Source organism: Protopterus annectens, chromosome 12.part0 (assembly GCF_019279795.1).
Source record: "Protopterus annectens isolate FY-2018-M chromosome 12.part0, PAN1.0, whole genome shotgun sequence".
Classification (NCBI taxonomy): domain Eukaryota; kingdom Metazoa; phylum Chordata; order Ceratodontiformes; family Protopteridae; genus Protopterus; species Protopterus annectens.
The window spans coordinates 220570566-220596002 of record NC_056746.1 but is presented as its reverse complement, the minus strand read 5'-3'; the positions used below and the strand labels follow the sequence as shown (position 1 = coordinate 220596002).

General features: G+C 40.7%; 1 protein-coding gene across 2 annotated transcripts in view; it reads left to right on the top strand.

The window, feature by feature from the left end:
* Positions 1-3385: 3385 nt before the first annotated feature.
* RNPS1 (RNA binding protein with serine rich domain 1) overlaps positions 3386-25437 on the top strand; it is a 322076-nt gene continuing 300024 nt past the window's right edge. For both annotated transcript variants that reach the window (XM_044089282.1, XM_044089281.1), the window contains exon 1: positions 3386-3503. In XM_044089282.1, the coding sequence (XP_043945217.1) occupies positions 3502-3503 (2 nt within the window). In that variant the 5' untranslated portion in view covers positions 3386-3501. The remainder of the gene's footprint in view (positions 3504-25437) is intronic.

Sequence of the window (25437 nt, the reverse complement as noted above, 5' to 3'; positions counted from 1 at the left end):
AAGGTTCATCAAAACAGGGTCCTGGGATGCTTCAGGCAAAGACGACCTCTCAGAAGTCTGTATGATACTTAGTAAAGAGACAGGGCTTTAGGCAATCAGTGTAGACATTATGTTTACTCTCTGTATTCTTTTTGTATGCAACCTTTGCAGACATTCCAGTAGCTCCATATGTCTGGCCAGGTACATACCAAATGGGACATTATACTCTATGATGATACATAGCATATTGCATACCTCAGGCTCAACTGTACACATTTTTGCTGAATATACAGATTTTTGAATCACATTTTTGGCCTGTTTTTCATAAAATTGTGGTTTTCTTGGCAAATTAGTGGCAAATAAGATTGAAATTAGAAAATAATGACAGGCATTTGAGTTTCAGATTTCAAACCTTTCAGAAAATTCATACTAATGCAATACCTACTATTCTGTCAACTTTCTAAGTTTGTAAGAGCAATATTTAAACATTGTCCCTATTTTTGGGCCTTGATTTGTCCCACTTTTATTTATGGCTTTGTCCAGATTTCTTGCTCTGAGGTTGAGAGGTATGACAAATGTGTTAGGGCCATCACCGTCAGCCAGTGACATTTCAAATTGTGACATACTTGTACCCCACTCCCCCATGTAGTGACTCTGGATGTGTCCAAGCAAGGCAAGGAGCAGTTATGCAGTGTAAGTGTGTAGAGTATTCCCCCATCCAAGGTAGACACAAGTACTACAGTGGCTTTTTATCTGTCCTTGATTTTGCAGAATGTTCTGGTTTTCTGTCATATTTTTATACTGTTGATTTATGCTTATTATTATTCCACAGAAAATGCATGTGTTGCACTGCCTGTTGCTCTGTGTTTAAGTAGCAAGGCTTTAATGACCATCAGGTAAGCTTGTCTGAGATTGTAAGATGCAAGTATGCTTTAATAAGCATACTGTTAAAGGATTACTAACATTGAAAGCCTTTTTGTTGTTGCCATGCAGAGAATATTTACATAACTAGATAACGTATAAGACTTGGGTATTGAAATGCATATGACAGTATTTGTAGTAAAGTACAGCATTACAGTATTTTCAGAAGCTCACAACATTTGTTGGAGAATTGCAGTCATCTTTGCAGGCTTTACCTGTAAATTAAACAAAATGCCAGTCTATTATGTGTGATCCATAACCTGTGCAGTAATCCTTTAAGCAATTCATCTTGAGCTTGTTTGTTGTTTGCTGTTCATTTTTCACTTTGATCATGTTTTCCCCATGAAACAAGTAGATAGTTGTTGTCAGGCAGCAGGTCTTTTTTGGATAAGAAACATTTTTACAAGTGGGGGTATCACTGAGATTGCTACTTTCAGCATGTTACTTGGTATTTTATAAAGCTGAATATAAATTATAATTAGAACTGCAGTGCAAGGAGAAGTGGTTTGAGTTGAATGCTGCTTGTTTTTTTATACTTGATTTTGACTGCCATTCCAGTAATGTATTTAAAAAATAATTATTTTTTTTTTATGTCTCACAACCTTTTTGTTTCCATGTGGATATTAAGTAAGCTGTCATGTAGCCAATGCACTGAAATGTTTTTTCTTCTACACTTCATTTTGTCTCGATTGGACTTTCATAATGACGGTCTGACACCCAGGGCAGCGTATTTAATTAAAGTTCCAGTTTTTGTGGTTTTGAGCATAGCTCCACCTTTTTCTAGTTGGCCAGACCCACTCTATTGGCCCCACCCATTCATCTGTCTCCTGCAGCCCCCCACCCCTTTGATTTGAAGTCACCAGCCGCCATTGGGTATGTTGTATTGTCTTAAGGGCTGAGGTTGAGTGGCCTACTGATTTTGTGGTCTATGTGTCATATGGGTAGTGGGGGGTGATGGTTGTTTGTGTTTCTGCTTTGGAGGTCTCTGTTGTCTAGGCAGATTTTTATTGAGAGCCTCTGCAAATGTAGGTATGTGTTTTGTGTTACTATGTGTGAGTTTAGGTGGTGTATGACTTGATTTTTTTTTTTAGACGTTAAGGAAAATACAGCAATAAAAACACTTTTAACACAGAAAACAGGCTCTCATTTGAGTGTGTAGCTCTTTACAGTTAAACAGATGTAAAACACTTAAAAAAAACGATAATTTAAAGTGCAAGCAGTATAAGAATTCAAAAACAGTTCGGATAAGTAGCAAAGTTAATAAAAAACGGTGGTCATTTCTTCACTGATTAACACTGAAAGAGGAGTGCCCTGACATCAGCAACAATGGATTAACTGTTGTCATGTCATTCCAGCTGTCAAACATTCCAACATTAATAAACATATTGATTTGTTTATCCTCCTAATACTTGCACCATGTGTTACATGAACATTCTAATAATGTAACAATGTGATTATGCTGTTACACTAGAAATCTCTGTGATATACAAGCTAAATGTTAATTTCACTTGTTGCAGAGGGACTGTCTCCCCTTAGCCCACCACTAAGTTTTATACATATCTACAAGAGATTCAACATTTATACTGTGGTGTGTTATAGTAACATACCATTGCAAATTTGTTGTAATGTAGCATAGTAAGCATGCTGTTTAATCAGAAATGTCTGTAATACGTGAGTTAAATGCTTTTAAGGGGGCTGTTATTCCAGAATCCTGTGCCAATTTTTACACATCTAGAGAAAATGGGGTTTGCTGGGGCCAATGATTGATGACTTCTTCAAAAGCCTCCTGTGTTGATGATGACTTTCAAAAACCTCCTGGACAGTGATTGATATGCAGGCAATAGGCTATATACGTTATTCCTATAACGGGGAACATCGCCAGCAACCCTTTATTACTTCCCCGAAACTAAATGGGTCTATGATTTATTACCAGCAGAGTTAATTTAACTGTATTTAAGTCACTTACATGTACAAAAGGGCGATGTTATAACGTACTGGCTAATACATGACAACGACAGATGAAGAACGAATATTCTTGTGGTGAGAACCACATCTTAATGAATATTCATCAGTGTAGATTGACGTCAACCAGCTGGGCCGGGTTTGGGCTGCGTTCGCTACTGCGCATCTCGGGATGAGCCAGTAGTAGTACACTACAACATCGCCAATAAACTAGTTTATGCTATAATGACAGTGTGTTTTTACGTCAAGAATTGTATAATTTTTCAATCTGTAATTTTCTTTTGCGCCTTGATATTTCTTCGCTGCATTTTTACGTGTGGTGAAATATTTTTATTTACATGGCAAGTTTTCCCCTTCCATGCCTTGGTGTACTTCAGCATAAAAATAAAATAAACGCACACTTGGAAACAGTAACAGTAATTAGATTTCCGCAGTCGTTGCTTCCTTATAACATGAGCGATTTTTTGTTGCTGTTGTTATTCTTAGTTTAGCAGACAGAATTAACGCATGGTACCGCGACTTTTTCAGAAGTTAGTAGATCCATTTACGTCAGCTGTGCGCCGGCTTGTTTTTTTCTGATGGCGTCAGTTTCCTCGTGATAGTAGTAGTGGATGTTAGAAATTATCTGAGTGTGTAACTATGTAAGTTTTTGTTTTGGAATACATAATTTGTTGGTTTTATTAATATGATGAACTTGTTCAGGACACGTACTTATTTTTGTTTGCTGCAGCTGTTTGTTTGGGCTTGGTATTCTTGTCTCCCTCTTGTTTAGACCAAGGCTTTTTTTGCGGCCTAGCTTATATAGTAAGTGTTAAATGGATTGTCTGAGTTGTGAGAGTAAAGATTATTAACTATATCAGTATGTACGTCCTTGTGTGTGTTTAGATATAACCAGTATTGTCAGTGGGTTCGTTTGCTGTTAGCGGCCAGTTTTTGATTCTCAGTTGCTTTGTGTATGAATGAATGAATGAGAGGTGAGAGAAGTATGTATGTGTAAGACGTTTTAGCTAAAATTTCCTGATTTAGGAATTCATCATGCAGAGATGAGCTTTGTCATATCATCCTGTTTATTGTAGAATAGAAAAACAAATGTGTAGTTAAATTTACATCTTGTTTGTAGATTTTGTTCCTCGCTGCTTGTTATACGACACTATGGCTGATGCATACTTGTTCATTCAGTTATGCTTAGTTGAGGGTATTTTTATGCCTGCTGAATTCTGCTATGTCTTCTTATGTATTGTTTTTTTTTTTTTTTTCATTTCATTGTATTGTGTCCACGTCGTGGCTGAAAAGGATCCACAGGAGCAGTCCTTAGTTTGGTACTAGATAAACAGAGAGTTTGTTGTTGATTATTTTACTTTTTCTCCTTTAATGCTGTACATGAAGACATTGAGGAGGCAATATTTTGCATAGAATTTACTGTAAAGTGCTATATTGGTGGCTGTTGTGGAACAGAATAACCTGTTTTTTTTCACAGGCTTGGGCACTGACTTGACAGTACCATCAACTGTGATTGACAGCACTGATGACATGTACTGTCAGTTTTTGCTGTGTTATTGTTGCAGCTTACATTCATCACACTATGTTAGTGTTGATGATCACTTTATATACTTAAATATCCATTAACATTTGATGTAATAATCACTATACTGTTGCAGCTTATTTAGTGTAGTGGGGTTTAACTTAGTATAGTGTACATTAGTTAATGTTGCTGATTACTTTCTGCATTCTGTATAGGCAAAGTGGCTGTTGTGACCAAGTGGCAGCACTAAATTAATAACTAATCACTTTATATTTTATAATTGTGTGTGATGTATGACTGTTGCCAATCAGTACTTGAGAGGGCTAACACCCCCCCCCCCCCACATACTCTGCCACTTTAGCTATGTGGCTGTTTAGTCCATTGTGTATTAATCTTGTTGCTCATTTTATGCGTTGTTCTTTATCAGAACTGGCTATTAATTTTGTACTCCCAATCACTTTATGCATTTTACAGTTGTTTATGCATAACATTTTCTGATTGGTGCATGCTAGGGGGAGTTGCAACCCGTTTGTCTTCCACAATCATTTTAACGTTGTGGACATTAACACAGCTGTACATGACTGTTGACCGTCATTGCATGTGAAAGACCCCCCCCCCAACTTTGTAGCTCCTCATGTGACATTACCATTAACAATTCTGTGCATTGTAACAGTTTTAAAAATGTCTCTGTGCAGCAATTCTGGTTCATAGGTTGGTATTAGGCTATTGGCCCTAGGGCCTATACAAGCCTAGCCATAACAATTCCCTGGGCTATTTCATCCCACAGTATTTACTTTCCTGGACCCCTGTCTAGCAGGGCAACTGACGTGTAAATAGAGTAAAGAATTGTCGTGTAAAATCTTACCATCACCATAGATGTCGCTCTCTTCCACGTTGCAGTATTCTTACTGCAGGATCCTCCACCCCAGGCGACCCGAACTTCTGCCCCCACACAGAGTCATATTTTTAGGTGGCCTAGAATGTTCAAAAGAGGTAACTCTGGTCAGAGAGGAGTGGCAGTCATTGCTGCTTACAGTGAAAGAGCCAGAAGTACCATGGTATACCCACACTTGTATGAGAGTAGGGAATGATTTGTGTTTTGCTAATGTGCTGTGTTGTACAAAATGGTTTTATTGTTTATAGAAGTTGTGATGTTTTTTTTGGGAATGTTAAGGGGTTAGTTTTGTTACTGTATATCCCCTGGGTCTTTAATGTCTAGTTTCTCCTTGTTCTGTAGTAGGCAAGTATAGAAAGTAATTGAAAAGCAGTATGCATATGGACATATTATATTTATGGTAAGAATCTTAGGAGGACATTTTAATGGGAGAATGCGTGAAGCAAGAGTGTAGGATGCAGTCATAGTTTGGAGTCTTTATATTTAAATAGAGACGGCTTGCACCTGTCACCCTTAGGTTTTCATATACTGGCCAAGGCTCTTGCCACCCCCATACTGCCTTTTTTAGGCAAGGCTCAAAAGACAAACCCACCGCAGTAAATAGCACAACTAGCAAAAATCTGAGGGTAATACTACTCGGTGCCAGAAGTCTAAACCTCAAAATGTATGCACTCGAGGCACTCCTCAGTATGAAGAAAATCGATGTTGTGCAGTAACAGAAACCTGGTTTAAGGCTCTAGAGAGCACCCCAGCACTACCAGGCTATAACTCATACCATAAATGTCGGCCACAGAACCCGGACCGAAATGCAAAAGGCTGCGGAGTATCCATATTCATGAAGGATACCCACACCTCCAGGTTAGTGGCACAGCACAATGCTTCAGAGATTATCCACGTGCAACTAACAGTGGGCAAAACTGCAGTTCAAATTGTAGCTTGCTACAGATCACCCACCATGTCCCAGGACCCCCATTCCGCATTTCTGGAAACACTGGGTAACATAAAGGTCCTACCAAACAACCTAATATTGGGTGATTTCAACTACCCAAACATTAACTGGGAGAACTACTCTAGTACTAACTCCCTTGCCCAACATTTCCTAGAATTTATAAACTCAAAACGCCCTGGAACAACTGGTCAACACTCCCACCAGAGGTGACAACATATAGGACCTGGTCATCACCAACATGGGCGACCTGTGTTCCACACCAGAGGTCAACCCCTCGCTGGTTAGATCTGACCATAAACAAATCACTTTGGATATCCACATTCCACCCCCGGACAAGGAAACCACCGTGAAAAACTTTTCAAAAGCAAACTTAAGACAGAGGTGGAAAGTTTCAAAGCCCCCATGCTAAAGGATAATGCTGTCCAAGCTGCAAAATCCTTTACTAATGCATTCTGCGGGCACCTACAAGAATGCATGGATCGTACTATCCCAAGCAAAACCAAGACTCACTCCCCCAAGAAAAGGAAACCAGTCTGGTGGACCCCTGCCATAAACAACTATACAGTAGAAGGAGGAAACTAGTACAGAAAAAGAGTAAAATCCCAAGAAGGGAAGAAATCCTGATCAGTATCAGCAAGAGACTACGATCCCTCATAAAATCATCCAAGGTGAGCTTTGAAAGAAAACTTGCCCAGGACTCCAAAGATAACCACAAGGCATTCTTTAGCTATGTCAAGAATCTAAGTGGCAATGCTCAGATCTGCTCAGAGTTGGTGCAGAATGGCACAAAATGCACTGAACCAACCGATATTGCCAACATCCTGGCAGACAGGTTCAGTGCAAACTTCACCCCCCTCTCCCCCCCAAAAGGGCCCATAAGCATACCAGAAGAATGTAGTGCCCCTGAAATCACAGACACAGGTTAAAGCAGCCCTCTCCAAGGCCAAAAACACAGCATCAGTGGGACCGGACGGTGTCCCAGGCTGCGTCCTACATGAGCTCAAAGACTAATGCCTCACCTAAACACACACTTCAAACTCAGCCTCTCCACAGGCTACGTACCCATAGAGTGGTGCACAGCAACTGTCTTTCCGCTCCACAAAGGTGGAGCACAACAGACCCTGGGAACTATCGCCCTATAAGCCTGCCTAGCTTGGTCTGCAAAGCTATGGAGCGCATCATCATGGAACTCATTAACAGAGACATTGGGAACCTCCAAACACTGGACTCTACCCAGTTCGGCTTTAAGGGCAGGTCATGCCTCCTTAACCTGGTGGACTTCTTTGAGAAAGTTACCAAGGCTATAGACAAGGGAAAGGTGGTACACACAGCCTACCTAGACCTTGCAAAGGCCTTCGACACCATTCCCCATTCCGGTATTATAGACAAGCTCACCAGCCTGAACATAAACCCCTATGTCACAAGATGGGTTGCCAATTGGCTCACGGACTGAACCCACATGGTGAGAATTGCAGGAGCTAGGTCTGACTCTAAACCGGTTACAAGTGGCATTCCCCAGGGCTCTGTCCTAGGACCCCTCCTGTTCGGCATATACTTCTCAGAAGTACAGACAAGCACAGGAGGACTATGGCTGACCAATTTCACAGATGACTGCAAACTAGGGGCTATAATTGACTCAACGGCTGACACATCCTCCAAAAGGATCTCACTGAAAGGGATACTTGGTGTTATAATCATGGCCTCAAGCTAAATACCAAAAAGTGCATAGTTATTCCCTTTGGAAATAACAAAGTACCCACAAACTACCACATAGGTGGTAGTTCCCTAAATACGGAAAACGTAATAAGGGATCTGGGGACCCAAGTAGATAGTAATCTCTCCTTTGATAATCACATTGCCAAAGTGGTTAGAAAATCCTTCTATATGGCTCACCTAATCATAAAAGGGTTTGCATCCAGATCAGAAGAGGTCATTGTGCCCCTGTACTCATCAGACCCATCATAGAGTACATTGCCACATTTGGGATGTACCTTACAAGACACCTGCAACAGCTGGAAAGACCTCAGAAGTACCTCACCAAGAGGATTACTGGCCTCAAATAGATGCCCTATGCAACTCGACTGAAGAAACTCCAGCTGTACTCTGTTGCATACCGCCTTCTCAGAGGTGATCTCTGCCTCACATATAAGGCCATGTCCAACCCAGAATTGATGGACATGCTCCACCTAAAGAAAACCTTATCCCCTCGAGCCACATGCTCTAGGGATCTAAACCTCACCACAACAATAAGTAGGACATGCTGGAGGGATAGATTCCTGTCCCAGAGACTTCTCATGCTTTGGAACAAGATCCCAATCTACATTAGGCAGAGCTCCTCGCTAGTACTCTTCAAGAGAAACCTTGACAAGTGGATGGGAAACAAAGTTTACCCCGGGGATCACTTCAGTTACTCTGCTAGACAGAGGTACATGGAACTAATCTAGGGGGTGGCAAAAGCAAACACATTCTGACTAGGCTTATAAATGCCTTCGGGCAGATAGCCTAGTACCTACCTATGAACCTAATAGAGTTCCAGTTTTAATTAAAAAAAAAAAAAAAAAAAAAAAAGTTTATTCAGCGTTCTTGAAGTATATACAAGATGCTTGGGTCAGGTAAGTTATAGTAAATTTATCTGAGCCTCAAAGAAATTTAAGTCCAGCAGATTGGGTTTATTTATTTTACATGGGATTGTTCCCAGATTTCTGAACAGAAGCAGTATTATGACCTTTTTCAAATGGAGGTTTCCTCCCCCTCTGCAGTTACTCTAGTCCTTCCAGCTTTCCTGGATGCGTTTGCTTCTTCCTGTAAATCTCCAGATTCACAGGCCCCTGATCCCAAGTGTCCTCTGCTGATCTAGCTGTGGTCTCCATAGTTTGTGATAAATCTTTCCGTTTATTTTCTTCTGCCTTCTGATAAGGAGATCAAAAAATTTTGAGACTAGGTAAGAAGGTATATGCCTCTTCCACTTTTTAGCTATCAGAGCTATTAATTACCAGACACGTTTAGATGTTCTTTGGCTTTGCTTTTTCAGGCTTCACAGGCTCTAGGTTCTTTTCCAGATTCTGAGGTTAAAACACAAGTCCTGTTTCTCTTGGTTGCATCTTCTCAAGTAGCTAGATATTCCATTAAGTGCAGCTGTGATGCTGTTTGAGGTATCATCTAGGCCTGCTGCTTCTGCCTCTGTGCTTAGGAGGCATTCATGGCTGAGGCTTAAATTACCTAATGATATTAAAGCAAAATTACTTGATGCTCCTTTGGATAAGTCTGCCTCTTTGGTTTAGCAGCTACAGACTTAAAGACTCTGCAAGAAAAAGGAAAGGAGCTTCCAACACCTGAAACACCTGTTTGAACATAGAAACTTCCCTGTCAAAACCTCCTTTGTTAGGAGACCTGTTCATTCATGTTCTACTTCTAGGTCTAAGAAGCTGACTAATAATTACCTAGGTTTCCACTACCCAAGAAGCCAAACCTCCACTTCAGTAGTTCCACACAAGTTTGATCACTTAATAAATCTCCCACCTAACTCCTCACTTTCCAGGTATCACCATCCCATTAGAACCAGATATGTCAATCCTAAAACCAAAAGATACCACAGTCTAATGATTAAATTCTGGAAGCTCGTAATCAAATTACAATGCAGCCTGACAGTGGATGGATACCTCCACCCAAATCCTGGCCCATCCTCATCCACTGACTCTTAAGACCAATACTAATTGTACCACTATAACACAAACCTTAAAAAAACCCTCAAACTCGCTCTTGGTCAGTCACTTAAATATCCGAAGTTTAAATAATAAGTTTCAACACTTTCATGCCCCCTTAGATGTTCTTTCCCCAGACATATTATGTCTTGCTAAAACCATCTACTTCAGATAATGAGGTAATACCACCAGGATATAACATTCTAAGGCTCGACCGCACCAACAGGAGTGGGGGGGTGACTGTTCTTTATAAATCTATGCTTGAGGTGTCCAGTGATGCCCCGCAAAAATCCCAGATTGTCAACGCTGAAATTATTATTACTTAGCTTCATATTAATAAGAACAAATGTATAAATATCGCCTGTGTCTACATTCCCCCAGGTAATAACATAAATACCCTGAAATATATTCTATATTGGCTGTCTAGTAACTACCCTCAAGAAAGCATTGTTCTCAGAGGCTTCAACATAGTTTGGAACGCTTGCTCATCAGCTCCTCCAACTCACCATATAAACCTTTATGGATTGACACAGGCTTTATCCTCCCCCACCAGGATCAATAAACCCAACAAAAAAGAAAGTATCCTGGACTGGTACTTAACACATCCCCACAAGTACAAGAGTGGGACCCTGCCTGATGATGTAAGCGATCACCTCCTCACCTATTTAATTAGGCAAAAAGTTGACATCTCCAGTCAGTCCACTTGTAAAACTGTAAGGAATAACAAGAATTTCAACTCCACTTTATGTATCGCCGCTTAGCTAGGGTTAAACTATTCCTGGCGCCATAAAGTCAGCTCTTCAAATTTTTCCTTAGAACTAGCCAGTTTTTTTAGTTTTAGCACTCAGATCTGTTTCTTTGAGCTCAGCATTTGTTCAGAACTTGTTGTAAGCACTAAATAAGCTACAAATTACTACAGTACTCAACTTTTCTCACTTATCTAGAGGAAAACAGTTTTTAGTACTTGATAAATAAGCACCTATCCAGGCATATCTAAGGGTCAGCTCCCGGTGTTTTCTCCTGATTACCTGATGAATCTGAGCATCTTGGGGCAGTGCAGCAATTGCCTCATGTACACAGGCAACCCTCTCCTCCTACCACCCAACACTACAACCTGACAGAAGATGCACTTATGTAGCCAAACTGGAAGCAAAGCTTTCTTCACCAAAGACTGGACTAGACAGTCAAGTAGAGAAGGTAAACACTTGCACCACACCACACTCGTCACGTAGTCCCTCAAAACCTACACCACCAAAGCACACACACACACAGAGACAAAACACACACCTACATTCACCGAGGCTTTCAATAAAAATCTGTCCAAGGAGCAGAGACCTCCAAAGCAGAAACGCAAGCAACCATCACCCCCCCCCCCAACACAACCCAAATGACACACATCCCACAGACTCTGTGTGCCACTCCACCACAACCCATAAGGCATAACTAGTACAAAACCCTCTCTAATCATAGGTGACTCTATAGTCAGGTACACTGATGTTCCACTCACCAGACTAAACAAGGAGAAAGTTACTGTCAGCTGCCTCTCAGGTGCCAGGATCCGCCACATAACGCATGCACTCAGTTCACTCCACAACAAGTAGAAATATGACTCTGTCATTGTCCATGTTGGTGTGAATGACCTGAGACGTACCTCCCTGGACTACGTGAAAAGATACACGGAGGAGCTCTCGGATCTTGTAGCCCAGGCAGGTATGACCCTAGCTTTGAGTAGCATCCTGCCATCACCCAGCATGATACCACAGTACAAGGACAAAATGATTGACTTCAGCAATTTGCTCAGCTTCTGGTGTCATTCTAAGGGGATCTGCCTGGGATGACATGATCGACAGACCACGATGTTTTGCCAGAGATGGCCTGTACCTGTCGCCCTTGGGATTCCAGATACTGGCTAAGGCTTTTGTCACCCCTGTAGTGCCTTTTTTAGGCAAGGTTCAAATGACAAATTCACCACTGCAACAGGTACAAGCAAGCAACATCTGAGGGTAATGCCACTCAATGCTAGAAGTCTAAACCTGAAAATGCACTCACTTGAGGCACTCCTTAAAATGGAGAATATCAACATCTGTGTAGTGACAGAGACCTGGTTCAAGGCTCCAGAGAGCACCCCTGCATTACCAGGCTATAATTCATACCACACCTTTCGGCCACCTAACCTGGACCGAAACACTAAAGGTGGTGGCATGTACATATTCATTAAGGATATCCACACCTCCAGGCTAGTTGCTCAGCATAATGCATCTGAGATTATCCAAGTGCATCTAACTCTGGGCAAGACCACAATCCAAATTGTAGCTTGCTACAGATCCCCCACCATGCCCCAGGATTCCCACTCCTCATTTCTTGATACACTGGAAAATATTAGGGTACAACCCAACATCTTAATAATGGGCGATTTTCAGCTACCCCACCATTAACTGGGAAAACTACTCGTGTACCAATCTTCTTGCTTAACTTTTTCTGGAATTCATAAATTCCAGTGCCTTGGATCAACTTATCCACACCTCCCACCAGGGGCAGCAGTATCCTAGACCTGGTCATTACCATCACGGGTGACCGGTGTTCCACACCAGAGGTCAATTTCTCGTTGGCCAGAGCCAAGCTAATCACCCTAGACATCCTGCCCCCATTAGGGAAACCACCATAAAAAAATTTCTCCAAAGCCATCTTCCTGCTTTTTAAGACAGAAGTGGCAAACTTCACGGCACCCATGCAGACTGACAATAGAGGTACGATTGCTAAGTCCTGCACAAATGCACTTTATAAGCACTTGGATGAGTGCAAGGATCGTGCTACCCCTAATAGAACCAAGGTGCTATCCTCCCAAAAAAGGAGGCCAGTCTGGTGGTCCCCTGCCATAAACAAACTCTACAAAAGGAGAAAGAAAGAAATTGTTGCAAAAAAGAGTAAAATCCCATGATTGGAGGAACTCCCTTGTCAGCCTCAGTAAGAAGCTGAGATCCCTCATAAAATCCTCAAAAGGTAGTTACTAAAACAAAATTGCCACTGATTGTAAAGACAACCACAAAGCATTCTATAGCTGTGTGAAGAATCTCAATGGCAACACTCAGATCTGCTCTGAGTTGCAGCACAATGGCACTAAATATACAGAACCAACTGATATTGCCAACATCCTGGCAGATAGGTTCAGTGCTAACTTTATCCCCCTCTCAACCTCTAAAGGGCCCATCTGTATACCGGAAGAATGCAAAGTTCCTGTGATCACGGCTGCACAGGTAACACACTCTCCAAAGCCAAGAACACAGCATCCATGGGACCTGACAAATTCTCAGGCTGTGTTTTACACGAACTATTGAACGAACTGGCAACCCACTTAAGTACCATGTTCAATCATAGCCTCATCTCAGGCTTTGTGCCCACTGAATGGTGCACAGCGACGGTTATCCCACTCCACAAAGGGGGAGTCACCACAGACCCTGGTCTGCAAGGTTATGGAATGTATCATCATGGAACTTATAAACAAAGACATTGGTAATCTCCAAACTCTGGACCCCACCCAGTTCGGGTTTGTAAAAGGCAGATCATGTCTCCTAAACCTGATAGACTTCTTTGAAGCCGTCGCCAAAGCCGTAGACGAGGGTAAGGTGGTTCATACAGCCTTTCTAGATCTCGCCAAGGCTTTCAACACCTTCCCGCACTCTAGAATTATAGATAAACTCACTAAAATTGGTATAAATCCATATGTCACAAGATGGGTTGCCAACTGGCTCACTGATGGAACCCACACTGTGAAAGTAGCGGACTCAGTCCAACTTCAGACCAGTGACAGTAGAGTACCACGGGGTTCAGTCTTGGGTCCTCTCCTGTTTGGTATCTACTTCTCTGAAGTACAGGCTAACACAGAAGGTCTTTGGCTAATTAAGGTCGCAAATGACTGCAAACTAGGAGCCATAATCGAAACTCCTAACTATGTGGACATCCTACAGAAGGGCCTCAGGGAAACAGATGCCTGGTGTCAACGCCATGGCCTCAAGCTTGGTGCCAAAAAGTGCATTGTCATCCCCTTTGGTAAAAACTCTGTACCCATGAACTACCACATAGGCGGTAGTCTACTTAACACCGAAAGTGTGATAAGAGACTTTGAAACACAGGTGGACAATAGTCTCTCCTTTGATAATCACATCGCCACAGTAGTCAGGAAATCCTTCTACGTGGCACACCTCATCACAAAAGGTTTCTCATCCAGGAAACAAGGTCATTGTTCCCCTCCCCTCTACTTGTCACTCATTAGACCCATTATAGAGTACAATGACCCTTTTGTTATGTATCTCACAAGACATCTAAAACCACTGGAAAGGCTGCAGAAATACCTCACGAAGAGGATTACTGGCCTCAAATAGATGCCCTATGCAGACAGTGTCAAAAAACTCCAGCTTTACTTTGTTGCATATCGCCTACTCGGAAGCGATCTCTGCTTAAATTACAAAGGTATGGCAAACCAAGAGCTGTTAGACATGCTCCACTTAATGAAATCCCAATCCCTCCGCGCTACATGCTCTAGAGATGTAAACCTTGTCACCACAATAAACAGGACATGCTGGAGGGATAGATTCCTGTCCCAGAGACTTCCCATACTGTGGAACAAACTACCTGTCTATATAAAACAAAGTTCGTCATTAGCACTCTTCAAGAAAAATCTTGATGATTGAATGAGAAATAGGAAATTCACCCCGGGGATCACTTCTGTGGCTCTGCTCGACAGGGGCACAGGAAAATTAATTTCTTGGGTGGTGAAAGCCAGGGTACCTTTTTGGCTAGGCTTATATAGGCCGTAGGGCCAATAGCCTAGTACCTACCTTTGAACTCCAAAGTATGCAGTTGGTCAGTTCTAAAACAACTACCACTTGAAAAAGCAGTAAATTACTTTTAATACCAGATTCCTAACCATCCTTGACACCCATGCACCAGTACGTACTATTAGAACCAAAACGAAAGTTGCTCCTTGGCTTTCAAGGGAAACCAGACACAAAATCCCTACTTGGAAATAAGGCTTGGGCCACTTTGTGTGCCACTAAAGCCACCATAGATCAGCTTAGATGTAGACAGCTAAGAAATGAAACAAAGCCATTACATTAGACGCAAAAAACGTACTGTCATTTACAACAACACCAAAACAAACCTCAGAAGTTTTGGACAGGCATAAATAAACTACTTAACCCAGTACAATCCTCCACTCCTACCGCCTCAGCTACTAAACAAAAACCCTCCGAAGAAGTTGCCAATACCTTTAACAGCTTCTTTACCAAAACTGTCCAGCACCTAGCTAACCAATTGTCTCCTGGCTGCCCTAATTCAATAGCGTCTACACCCGGTTCCCTACTCTCCTTTAACTTTAAACCAGTTTCCACATCTTTGGTCCGAACATTAATTAAGAAACTAAAGCCAACTACCCTCTGGAGGCTGATCTCCTCCCTGTAGAATATCTACAAATAGCAGTAGATGCCATAGTATACCCCATCTCCATCCTGATCAGTAGCACTGTATGTGAAGCATCCATCCCCTCCGTCTTGAAGATTTCCCATGTTGCCCCACTCCATAAAGGAGGCAGCTCCACTGAACTGTCAAAACTACAGACCCATAGCTGTTTTATCACCCTTGGCTAAAATTATAGAGAAATGTATCCATAAACAATTTCTGAATTACCGTATCCAGATTAATATCTTGGCTAATACCAAACACTGCTTCAGACCATATAGTCCCACCTCAGTCCTCCTCTCCTTCTCTTAATGTCATAAACCTATACCGAAACAAGGTTTCCTCAGCCATCTTTCTTTATTTTTACAAAGTCGTTGATATGGTAAACCACCAGTTACTCATACACACTTTGAAAACCATTTCCGTTGATGACCAGGCTTTTCAATGGTTTCAGTCTTATGTCCGTGGTAGATAGCAGGCTGTCCTGTGGTAGAAGTAGCTGTCTATCCTTTTACTTATCACCCTCTGAGTGCCCCAGGAATCCATATTAGGATTGCTGCTATTTTCCATTTTTATTAATGACGTATATACGGTCATCCCAAATGCAACATGCATTCAGTGTGCGGATGACTCCACCTTAATATGCTCGGCCACCTCGCCTGTAAAGCTGCAGACTTTATCCCAAAATATTTTTAACATAGTTGAACATTGCCTCCTTAATTGCCGTCTTATGTTAAATCCTAATAAAACCAAGCTGCTGCTTTTCTCCCCCCCCATTCACAGGTCTTCCAACCTTTACTTTAAAGTCCAACAACGGCAACATTATTTCACCAGATTCCTCAACTAATCTTTTAGGAGTTATAGTAGATAACCTTAAGTTTGATCTGCATATTAATAAAACTGTTAAAACAGTTAATAAAAAACTTGGCTCCCTATCCAAGTTTAAGCCCTTCCTAACACTAGTAGCTAGAATTGTAGTTGCTCTCGCACATCTACTCTCCACCCTCCTCTATGCCTTCCCCATTATTCACTAAACTTAGTAAAACTGACTTTAACAATCTTGCAAGCTGCTATAATCAAATTGCTAGATTTGCTACCGGTGCAGCATATAGAACTCCTCACTGTCTTAATCTAAGCCTTCTAGAGTGGCTTGAATTGCCTAACCAACTTCAGGTTAACCAGCTAATAGTAGCACACAAGGTTCTCTACAAACCAGAAAATACACCTGTACTTGTAAACCTCATCACCCCCTATAGTAATCTCAGGGCACTTCACTTAGGCTACTCGTACAAACTGTCAAATCCAACAACTTAGCTGGAGATTCTCTATTTGCCAACTCTGTTGGCAAAACCTGGAATTCTCTTCCTGCTGATCTTACCTCAAAACTCTCTACTTCAGTTCAAGAAAAGTCTGATTCAGTACTTTGAAAAACGATGGCTATGTCCTTGTCCTAATCCTGATTAATTCTAACCATTCTTAATGTGCTAAAATATAACTTTTACTACACTTGACTGAATCTTAATTGTAACACAATGATCTTCTAGTTTTTACTACCATGTGAGCCTGTTGACATCTTAATATCCTATTAATGTTTGAAATATTGTCCAGAATTTGATACGTGTTTAAACTGTAAGAATCTGAGTAAGAGTCAGAGCTGGACGGTGCAGACTTAAAGATGTTAAGATTTGCACTGGGTGTGACGAGGGTGGACAGGATTAGGAATAAGTATATTAGAGGGTCAGCCCAGGTTGGAAGGTTTGGAGACAAAGCCAGAGAGGCAAGATTACATTGGTTTGGACATGCTGAGGAGGGATGCAGAGTATATTGGGAAAAAGATGCTAAGGATGAAGCTGCCAGGTAACAGGAAAAGAGGAAGGCCTAAGATAAGGTTTATGGATGTGGTGAGAGAGGACATGCAGATGGTTGGTGTGACAGAGCAAGATGCAGTGGACAGGAAGAAATGGAAACGGATGATCTGCTGTGGCGACCCCTAAATTGTCTGTATGTCTGGAGCTTTTCTCCCCGAGCCTTCGCTGAAAATGGGCATGTATCCAGTCTGACTATCCCGGTAAACAAATGTAAAATAATTTGTTTACCGGAATAGTCCGACTGGACACGTGTCCTTTTTCATTGGAGGCTCTGGGAGAGAAGCTCCACATAGAAAAATACAATAAATACAGAAAAAATAATAGTACAATATTCAAGTAACAATAAAAATCATGTTGAAGTATTGCTTGATTGGTCTTGGGAATAAGATAGAGAGGAAAGTATAGATAATGTGGATGGTAGGAATAGTTGGTGAAAGCAGAGAGAGTAAAGGGACATTTGGTTAAGCTGAAATAGTAACAGTCCTGGGATATTTATGACAGAATTAATCTGGGTAGAACAGGGACAAAACCACCTGGATAGAAGTTAGTTTTTAAGAGCAGTTTTAAACTGAGCTGGGGGTATGGAGGTAATAAGTATTTGTCTAGTGTATTCCAGATTTTTCCTCTGTGATTTGAGAAGAGGGAACCACCTGCCTGGTTTTTGGAGACATTGATTTGAATATGGTGTTTATTAGTAGAGTGTAATGATCTGCTAGTGGCATAAGGTTGTAGTAGGGTTTTTACAGCGGGTATTTTGTCAGGGTTTAAGAGAATTTTATAGGCCATATTTAACTGAATGTACTGTAGGAGATGGGGAAATTTTAGCCATTTAAGTTGTTTGAGAGCAATGCAGTGGTGGGATCTGACTGGGTAGTTCATAGCATATCTGGCAATTTTATTCCAACAGGATTCAAGTTTTTGTATCTCTGATTTCTTTAGGTTTGTTAAAATGGGAGCTGCATACAACAGGGTGGAAGTCAGATAGGTATGGGCAATCCTAGTATTCTTTGTTAATTTTTTTGTTCCTATAAAGTGTACCATGTTTTTTTGTACTTTTTATAGTTTGGGAAAGGTGTGTATCGAATTTAGTTAAGTTCTACTCCTAGAAGTTTGGTGTGAGAGAATGGAAATATACCAGTGTTATTTAGTGAGAACATCTGAAATGTGGAACTGGGGAAAACAGGGTTATTAGGTTGGAATACTAAAAGTTTGGTTTTATTGGTATTTAAGATAAGTTGATTATTAGTGAGCCATGATTTTACTGAGTTAAAGGCTTTTTGAGTTAGTCAGAGGTTCAGGTAGTGAGGGAGCAGAACATATTACTGTTGAGTCATCTGCATATTGTATGAGGGGAGGCCTGGGGGATTGACAAGTGGAGGTTATTGGTAAATATTGAAAAAAGAAGTGGTCCTAAGACCCTTGAACTCCAAGGGTTACGGGTAAAAGGGCGAATAAGGACAGTTACCAAGAGACTGCTTGCTGGTCTCCAGTTAGGTAGTCTTGGAACCAAGCAATAGTAGAGTTACAGAAGTTTAGTTCAGAGAAAATTTAATAGTTTTGTATGTGAAACCATATTAAAGGCTTTTGATAGGTCAAGAAAGATAGAACATACAAAGTTATTATTCCTGTGACATTAGTGCAGTAGTTGTACTATGGAATGATTGAACGCCGTGTTGGGTGCTAGTCAAGAGATTATTGGTAGTAAGGTAAGTAGTAACTTGCATATGAATGACCCTCTCGAATTTTAGACAGTGGGGATATTATTTGTCGATAATTACTAAAATCAGTTGAGGAGTCACCTTTATGCAAGGGTATTATATAGGTGGCTTTATAATGGGAGGGATTTGTTGTTCTGCTATGGACCGATTTGATTAATATTGATATTAATATAATGTACACTAATATTATTATTGATATAGGATATGAAGATGTAGGTGAGGAGAGGGAGTGCCTTATTTTGGTCCTAGGTGAGATAGTATTTTTTCAGAGTTTTATGGAGAATTTAACTTTGTGAAAAAAGTTTTATTAAACAACTAACATAATACAAAATATCATAACACAATATGGTTTCAAATTATTGAATTTAAACAAATTTAATAATTGTTTATATTCAAAAATGGCACATTCCCAGATGAATTTATGAGCAGTGTCAGCAATTCTGAGAGTGATTAACACGAGAAAAAAAAGCTTGAAGCAATTGTAAACTTTCTTTCCTTCTAAGCATTTCACAGCATGCTGTCCCACATTGCATGTACATACTCTGTTTTCCCTTATTAGGCCAAGTGCTGAAAGGGGGTGGGTGGAAGGACCCACATGAACTTGTACATACTCTTCATTCCTGTACAAGTATTACAGTTACTACGGCTATTTACTTTGAAATTTTTTTCTGTCCCTTTGCATCTCCATCCACTTCTCGTCTTCTATCAGTTCATCAGTTGTACATACTATTTCCTTAATTTCTTGTGTAAGTTTTAGACTTACAATGCTACTTTAATAATCTTTTGGCAAAAAAAAAAAATTCATGTCACAGAAAGGTACTATGATGGAAGTTCCCTTCATGTTTCTGCAAAAAAGAACCTAAGGCTAAGACCAATATTAATCAAGATTCTTAATGATGTCTGTAGACCCCACTTAAGATTTTCCAATCATTTTAGATGTCTGGGGAATCTGTTCCTGTTGGATTTCTTGTACATCTCTGCAGGGCATTTGATTTGTTGTGAGAAATATCCTCATTGGTCACCCTGTTGCATAAAACACATATGGAAACACTTCCAAGCTAATGTTCCACACCTGGGCCCAGATTCATTGCTCTACCTTGCAGTTTAATAATCTTTCCCATCCCAGTCTAAATCTTAAAATCGCTGCACCTTTTAAATGTATAACTTTATACATACCCTTTAGGTTATCCCCTACAGCGTAATACCGTTGACTTACATTTGCTATCAGTCTTATCACTTCTGGCTACTCCTTGTACTATTTCCTGACTCTGTTAGCCTCCTGAACCCTCTTGAGTAAGGGCATTGTACTGGCAGCCACACTTTCTGGTGGAGCAGGAAATGGCTCTGTAGGTTCATGGGAAAGTATTGACAGTCATTTTGTAGACCATTACAAGCCTAAGCTATTAAAAAATGTATTCAGAAGTAGACAAGGGGGAAATGAAGCTGCCCATCCAGTTATCAAGGTTCCTTGAAAGTGGCAAGGGTGATGCTCTGCTTGTAATGCCATATTAGCCTACTTGTGTTTCTATTTCTATTGCATTGATTGTTTTTCTGTACTTGTATATCAAGGTTGTGATCAAAAAGAGGAAGTAGGTCCACTCGCTCGTCTGGTAATCAAATTAATTGTATGCCGTCTTCAAATAATGTAGTTTTCAAGTGCGTCAGTCCCCAGACATATCCCTTAATCCTAAATTTTATTATTGTTACTGCAAAAAATTTAAATGCAAGGCAAACAGCAAAGGATACGCTAGGCGTTTTTATTTTATTTTTGTTTATCTGTGTAGAGTGCTGATCACAATGACCAATATCTGCAGTACTGACAGATGCCTGCTTCAGATGCAATCTTTCATCTGTGGTGCACAGTATGACGTAAGCTGTGTACTTAGAGAAGCTCTTCACACTGCTATTTCATAGGTGCACTGATCACTGCTGGAAATAAGTTACACTTGGAATGGTAGTGGGGAGGCTGGCATTGTGCATTCTAATTTATATTTAGTGCAAGAAGTGCTGGGGAGGAGGGTTAAAGGGTGATTAGTGCCCCTTTTCCAAAAAAAGTGCTGGGTAATTAACTATGAAATGTCTATTGCATTTACCCTTGCGGCTCTGGTTATTGCTGAAAATGGCCATGTCACTTACCCAATTACATAAACTACATTCTTTAAAGTCACCTCATTTGTATTTATCCTGAACACCAGCTGATTGGAGCAGAATAACATGCTGCTGCTACTATAATCCTAACTGCACCACTGCCTTTAGAAGATGTGTTGACATTTCTTTGTGCACTTTCCCCATGTACTGCATTTATTCAATGATTGTCCATTGTAATTGTCTGCTCTGTACTGTAGTTTATTGTACTATGTTTGCAGAAAAGTGAATGATGTATATGAGGGGCAGATCAGAGTATACAAGTAGTTGAACAGAGAGCAGCTACTCAAAGCTTCTATGACAGTCCGCATTGTTTACAAAAGAGTAAAGGAAGCAATACAAGTCCTGATATTGGTGTCTAGAAATGTCTGCTGTGGATAGGAACACCAGACATACCTTTTATAGGAAGGAGAAGTGGCCTATTGTTAATTGACCTCTGGCCTCCAGCTTTGTGACTCTCTATTAAAGTGCCTATGTCCGTTATGGATGAGCAGTTTGTGAGATACTGAAAGTATATGCACAAAACCATGCCATCTTCTTGTACCTTAGGGCCCTAATATTGGGTAAAATTGGGTTATACTGGCTAGGCATTTAAGGGATCTTAATCCATTAGATGAGTAGTTTTCTATGAACATATAAGTATTAGGTCAGAGTAGTGAATGTATAGTCATCCATCCACAACCCTGATTTCCCATTTTTGCACATGAGATCGGGGTGTCACTTCAACAGTGACAGTCATCTAGAGCCAAGGTTTACACCACTGCCGGGTGGCTAGCTCTGCCATGTAGTGGTAATTCTGACTTGATATTGTTAACATTTGTACTGTCCTGAATGTTTACTTATTATGCAGAGCTAGCCACTTAGTGGTGTGAATATTGGCTCTAAATGATGGTCAGTTGATGTGACACCCTGACCCCAAGTGGGGTTGATGCTGGCGCTTTGTTTGCTTGTAGTACAGAGAAAGCTCTAATGTAAAACACAAGATAAAACACAATACATTTTAAGTTTGCAGTGCACTGTTATATAATAAAACATTCACAGCTAGAAGCAACAGGCAAGATTGTGGTTTTCTTAAACTGCATCAATGATGAAACCTGTCTAAACAGAGTCAGATAATGACTAACAAGTATAGTCCAATAATACATTGGAGGTTTTGTCTAATGAGTGATGAGTACGGAATCCTATGTTCTAATCCTAATGTAGCCCTAGTTTGCCAATGTATAGAGACTTATTACCGTGAAGTATACTGAGGAGGTGTTATAATCCTTATAAAACCAGACTTCAAAGTGTAATACAGAAGCGAATAAATGCAAAGGAGAGTAAGGTAAAAAATAAGCAATATTCCGAGAAAAATGAATAACCTCATTATGACATGCTTTAAACTTGTCAAAGCTGTGTTGTATTGTCATATAAAGTAAGCCGTCATGATCAAGAACAGATTCTGTGGGATATCTTTCAGTCGCCCAGTGGCAAGTATATATTGCCAAAATGTAGGATACCACACATGGCATTGCCTGTTAATTGCCACATATTAAAACAGGGAAAGCACCCATCTGCATTTACAAAGTATCACAAGTCATTTCAGCAGTGGTTTACTGCCTTTTTTGGAAAGAATGTTCAGTAGGGAACTTGGCAGAGATAGCTGACAGCAAACATAATTAAAGCACAGTGAACCAAAAGAAAATTACATACAATAAAATTTGAAGACATCAGTCCATAGCATGAACATGCACAATAAGAATGGAGAGAGAGGCAGTTTGGGAGAAGGTACTGCGTCCCCTATTTTAACTCTCAAGTTGTGTAGGAGATGGAACAAAGACATGTCGCAATCTGTCATAAACATCCTTGACTGGCTTTAGTCGCAGTGACCAAGTGACTCTGCCAAAACAGTAGTACTTCCTAACATTTACAGAAACACAACTCGGGGTTCTTCATATTGATCACTGCTGCAGTAGTCTAAATATATAACAGCCGGCCAGCTTCCGAAGCTTTAGGGCACTTTCCATGTGCCAAAACTGTCAAGCAGCTGGACCTAAGAAGACCAAAAGACAAGTTGTGTGAAGCCCTTCTGATCTTTCCTGCAGCTAAAGAGTGTGCTCCTCTGAGGATTTCAAGTATCAAAGGTCTGCTTGTGCTTTTCTTTGCTAGGAGAAAAAGTTCCTTTTGTAGGGAGAAAACTTCCATTTTCTTATATTTACTGATGTTTTATCACTTCCCTTTATTTCAAAGTTAGGAGTGTTGTTTTAATGTACAGTCTTGGGACTGTAACATACTTTTAAACAGAGCATTCGTTTTTTTTTTTTTTTTTTTTTTTTTTCTGTCAGTTAGCTAAAAGATAACCTATTTTCTGTGGAGAAAATTTCTTTTTCTATTGTGGGGCTACCATATGACTTGGAAAATGCATTTTACGGACTGGTCTTAGTAGCATTTCCTGCTCGTCTTCCACAGGAAAGAGGAACCATTTTCAGCCTGACTGTTGAACAGACAGTCAGTCCTTTGGAAACGGCCTTTGCCACCACAGCAAGCTAAGCAAGTTGGCTCTGTAGTGACTATTTGTTGTACCTTAGACCACTACTCTTTCACCCTGGATCCCTCTGGTTACCACCTGCAACCAATACGGTTGTGTTTAGCCAAGTCCTCTGAGGCTGTTGAGTCCCATCAGTGGTCAAGGGAGAGCCACTATTGTCAGCCCTGGGAGAGGGAAGGTGTGTCTGTTGTGTCAGAATGTTGTGCCCATTCCTGGGGAAACATCAGCTGCCATTAGTAACATGATTGTCTCCATTCTTTCTGTGTTTAAAAAAAAAATTGAAGCATGTATGTACTCCTCAAATTTCTTTGGATAGGAGTAAGTTGCTGGGACTGGCTCGGGGATTAATTCGGTCTGTTTATTCTCCTTGTAGCGAAATTTTTGGTAAAAGAAAGAGGGTGTGCCTCTTTCCCTGAAGGGATTCAAGATTCTGGATCTGAACAGGAAGATGCAGGGAAGGATTGAGGGTTTTGTTGTCTGATCTCTGATTCAGACTCCGAGGATAGCTCAGTTTCTGATTCTCCCTGTGGGGATTTCTTTTTGACTGAGACTGTTACTAGAATGTCCTAGGATTTTCAGTGAGATAATATTGAGGTTTCTCAGTCCCTCAGAAAATACTGTAAAAACGTACACTCGTTCCTCCTGTCCTATCTGCTTTAGAGGATGTGTTTCTTACGCTCTGCAATTTTTCTAGTAGCCAGCTAGCTATCCCTAAAAAGGCAGGATGAAAAAAGTTACCCAGTCTTTTAAAAGTTTATACTATTTCCAAACCTGACTCTGCAGCTATAGCTTTAGTTGACTCCACTGCTGCTAAGCACTTAGTTAATTCCAGTCCTGCTCTTTTTAATTCTTTGCATCTTTCAGCTTTTCCTGGTTAGGGGTCGCCACAGCGGAACTCCGGTCTGCTAATGATTGGTAGTTGCTTTTTACGTGCCGAGTTACCAGCTCTGACGCACAACCTTCAACGAAGGTACGCCCATTCGCACATGTCTCCACGCAGAAGACCCTCTAGCTGAGAATCAAACCGGACAGCGTCTTACTGTGAGGCGACAACGCTATCGCAGCACCACGCTCTTTTTAATAAGGATGTGAAAATTTATTGATAGGTATGGGGGGTATGTATTTCTGCAACTTTGATTTTCAGAATTTTAAGTTGTTGGGTTCGTATGTTAGTTTGTTCTGACATATTGTGAAAGTATGAGGAATGTTTTGTCTGCGGTTTCTTTTTCTGAAAAAATAAAGTCTGCTTTAACTTAGTTTCTTCTGTTGTACAGGTCATTACTCATTATTTGCAGCATGTATATGACTGTTGATACTTTTGCCAAGGGTTTGGCCACTGGTATTGTCTTAGGTTGTTTGCTTGACTTCATTCTGAGAACCTCCCAGATGATGTAAAATTTAGATTTTTAAATTCTCCCTTCAGCAGAGATTTAGTGCTTGGCCCCTCCTGATCATAAAGTATGATAAAAGGGACAGGATGATTAAAGTCCTCTAAGATTTTTACCCCCCCCCCCACAAAAATTGTCTAATTGGTTTTCTTTCTTCTCATCCAATTTTGGCAAAAAAAAAAACAAAACAAAAAAAACAGAATAAAGAGTTTTTGGACAGAATTCAGATAAGCAGGCATTTAAGAAGAGGAGGCAGTGGGGTTCAAAAAGAAGTCTCAAACCTCCCAAAACCAAGGACAGTCCAACAGGTCTGAATAACTATTCAAAAGACCTTGTGACCCTGTCCAACCCTGGCCCATATTCCAGAAATTCTTTGTCTCCATTCTTCTCTTTGGCAACAAATTGTTT